This window comes from Austrofundulus limnaeus, unplaced genomic scaffold (assembly GCF_001266775.1).
Source record: "Austrofundulus limnaeus strain Quisiro unplaced genomic scaffold, Austrofundulus_limnaeus-1.0 Scaffold1307, whole genome shotgun sequence".
NCBI lineage: Eukaryota > Metazoa > Chordata > Actinopteri > Cyprinodontiformes > Rivulidae > Austrofundulus > Austrofundulus limnaeus.
Window position 1 is genome coordinate 81990 of NW_013953709.1, and position 3699 is coordinate 85688.

General features: G+C 40.6%; 1 protein-coding gene across 1 annotated transcript in view; it reads right to left on the reverse strand.

Annotated features, from left to right (window-relative positions):
• Positions 1–1124, reverse strand: part of LOC106534926 (WAS/WASL-interacting protein family member 2) — a gene marked incomplete in the record, with an annotated part of 39117 nt that extends 37993 nt beyond the window's left edge. The window contains 3 exon segments of the mRNA XM_014031728.1: positions 325–457; positions 747–876; positions 982–1124. Of these exon segments, the coding sequence (XP_013887182.1) occupies positions 325–457; positions 747–803 (190 nt within the window).
• Positions 1125–3699: the final 2575 nt, after the last annotated feature.

Genomic DNA, 3699 nt, shown 5'->3' on the forward strand with positions numbered 1-3699 from the left:
TGTTGGTACATGTAATATGCTAATTCTGTACTGTGGAGATCCTTAAGAGTCGTTGTCGGGTGAAAAAATCTTTTGCTAACACCGGTGCGGGGACAAAGAATGCGGAAGTGCTAGATCGGAAGTCCGTGGCATATAGGTTACTGAGTCTAGGATAGGTTCAGGGTCAGGTATGTACTGGGGTGTTAATTTTTAGGGTAAATGGTCAGGTTTAGCCTAGAGAAATGACCAGAAAACGAAGTCAATGCACAGTCTCCACGGAAATATCAAAACAAACTTGTGTGTGTGCGTATGTGTGTGTGAGAGTAAAACTTGTTGTACACTCACTCTCTAGAACAGGAGCGCTCCGGTCATTCACCTCTGTGACCTTCTTTAATCTAGCTCCTTTGCAGATGTCTGACAGAAGTGCTCCTCTGCCTTTTGCTTCAGAAGAACTCAGTTTGGGAGGAGTTGTGTTCGCCTGCAGAAAACATTAACAGCTATTAAACTACAATGTTGCTCTGATTTAAACCACAGTAGAGAATCTGAACCAGTCTAAACTAACTTTACAAACTTTACACTTACAGAACACCAGGTTTTATATACAAATGTCTTTAAAGCAGCTGCTTCACTGAAGAGGCTAAATTTTGGTAAAAAATTAGTTTCAATGAAATGATAAATGCAGTGTACTTAATTTAACACCCAAACAGTAATGTACCAATGCTACTTTAAAAAGCGGTCTGTGTTGTGTGTTTAGTTGAGTCAGTTACCTGACTGAAAGTTGGGGGAGGTGGGGGTCCAGGAGGTGGAGGAGGAGGAATAGGCATCCTGTTATTCTGTTGGCACCTCTCTCTGTGATGTAAAGGCCACTCACTTCACTGGGATGACACACACCAAATCCTTGAAAGTAAAAAGGAAGAGAATTTTATTGTATTTTAGTTTAYACAGTGATTAAAAACCTCAAAAATTCCTCTATAACAGCCCATTCTGTGCCATTTTATTAACCTTTATTTATCCAGGCAAATCCCACTGTGATCAATGAGCTTTTCTCCAATGGAGTCCTGGGCCTGAAGGCAACGTTTTATACAAGTCTTTGGTCTGTGGAAGAAACCGGAGTGCCCAGAGAAAACCCACGCAARCACRARAACATGCAAACTGCACAGAAAGACCCCAGGTCCAAACCGGGGATCAAACCCAGGACCTTCTTGCAGTGAGGCATCAGTGCTAACTACRGGTGTAAGAAAATATCGATACACTGAAATAYTGYGATATTTCATTTCCCGATACTGTATCGATTTTTATTAAGGTCRAAAACGTCAACTTTCCTGCCAGCTATTCATTTTTATGTTGTAGTTCAGCCTCTGACCACTAGCTGGCAGCAGTGAGCCAGCCATTTGGCTCCTCTACCTCTTGAGCGCCAGAGAGTAAAGGACTCGACACACGGGGAGCGACAAACTACAGCGATTAACGGCTGTCATCGCAGCCAGGGTGAAACCCGACACACGGGACGCGATAGCAGCGTTGTAAATCGCGCTCTTTCAGGCCGCTTGTCTTCACTAAATTTGATTGGTTCTTGACTCTGATGGCGGGTGTGCATTATGGACGTGTAAACTAAACAAATCTTGCGATGCTAATGATANGATTATTTTCATCATTGACACATTCAGAACCTCCAAATAAAACAAAAGAATAGCAAAACAAAACAAAGCTTTTACCTCCGACTGAACGTAATTTAGGCAATCCACCTTGGAAGAGGCCGCCCATTCCCATCGGTCCTCCTCCTCCACCACCACCACTGCTTCCTCCTCCTCCACCACCACCACCTGATTCAGGTATAAGATGAGACACAAAGAGCAAAAGTTTAAACATGATACATATACTGTATAAAGATACAGAACCATTTCTTCTCTCACTGTCTAAATTTTCCTTATTTTAGGTCAAGCAGGATTCCCAAAAAATACTTCCATTTGTTGAATTCACAAATAAAKAGATGATATTTGATTATTTCACTCAGTCACAACTATAAATACATTAAGACAGGCCAGGCCAACCAGTCGATCACGATCGACCCATCGATCTTTAGCTGGTTAGCAGTAGCTCACGGAGCAATCGAACACGGAGCTTGTAGAACACAACAAGCACCGGAACGCCCGCATGCTGTTTTAAGTTGCGTTTTGTCATTCTCCGTTTCTCAGCCACCTACCTCCGTGTTCAATGCATCAAAATGGCYGTCTAAGCCCTCCTCTTTTGACTGACACCTCATTTGACCAACTGGGTTCATCTATCGGCCCTCCAGAGTCAATAATCTGTGAGAAGTGACCAACTTCTGGTTTCCATCTACACTCACCGGCCACTTTATTAGGTACACCACGCTAGTAATGGGTTGGACCCCCTTTTGCCTTCAGAACTGCCTCAATTCTTCGTGGCATAGATNGAAAAGACCGACACCCTCTGCCTTCTAAGCTGAGGTAAGGTTACAAACAGTTACTTATTTGCCAGAATGTCTGTATTTTAAGACAAATTAAGTGTCTCGTATGCTCTTTTTTCCAACTATAGTCAGCTTTCACGTTATGCATATAGTGCATGCGTCTATCACCTTGAGCGAGCTCGGCACTCCCCCCGTGACATAAAACAGTCTGCTGCTCTCAATGTCCGGCTGATGATCACATCAAAGTCCGTATACTTTATCCTGCTGTGTTCGCTTCAAAAACAGTAACTGTGTTGTTTAGCTTCTCCATTTATTTACTGTTTATTTTCAGGACCTGCCCTGCTGTTAACTGGTTTTCTTCAGGACCTGCCCTGCTGTTAACTGGTTTTCTTCAGGACCTGCCCTGCTGTTCGACCCACAGTTATACAAATCATGTTCTGGATGCAGGTCAGCTGATCCCAGAAACTCTGTGCAGCAGAGTGCAGCTTCATCTGATGATGAAGATGATGAAGATGAGTGCGCAGCAGAGCAGCAGCTGATAAAGTTCAGCAGGCAGAAGCTCATTGTATGGCAGGCAGATGTTACATTTATTTGGCTTCACCACACTTACATTCTAGTTATCTGAAATTGTTTTATGACCGGACTATGTGCAGCTTAAGCCCCTTGAGTTCCTGTCACACTATAACATTTTAGACATTGATTTTTTTTATATCTAAATGTCTAATTTTATTGAAGTTATGGTTATAACATCCAGTTTATTTTGATATTGTTGAAAATTTGAGAAATGTTTTTGTTTGTTGTTGAAACTGTTTTGCAATATATATAAAACATTCTTTTGTACTTCTGTTATGTTCATTTGCAATACAGCAAAAATGCTGGGTTTGGTTAGGATTACAGTTTTCAGTAAAAAAAAATGCTCAAAAAATTACATTTTTTTGCTTTTTATGAAAACTTTCTACCGCGATATATATACAGTTACCATGAATGAACTCAATTTATACCATGATATGAATTTCAGGTCATACCACCCAGCCCTAGTTGCAGCCCTGATGACCAGGCACAGCTACTTAAACAGAAAAAAATGCTTCCAGTAATTGCAAATTGTTTTTCTAGTAGTATCTAGTAAAGATGCTAATTTGTATGCTATATGCTAATTTATTTGACATACTTATTTTTTAGTAAAATATATATATTTTACTAAAAAATAAAAATGTGAAATAAATAAGAGCTGCTATGGCATAATATGGTCTTTAATACTACATGTGCAAATTATAACATCCTGTAGAGAATAAACC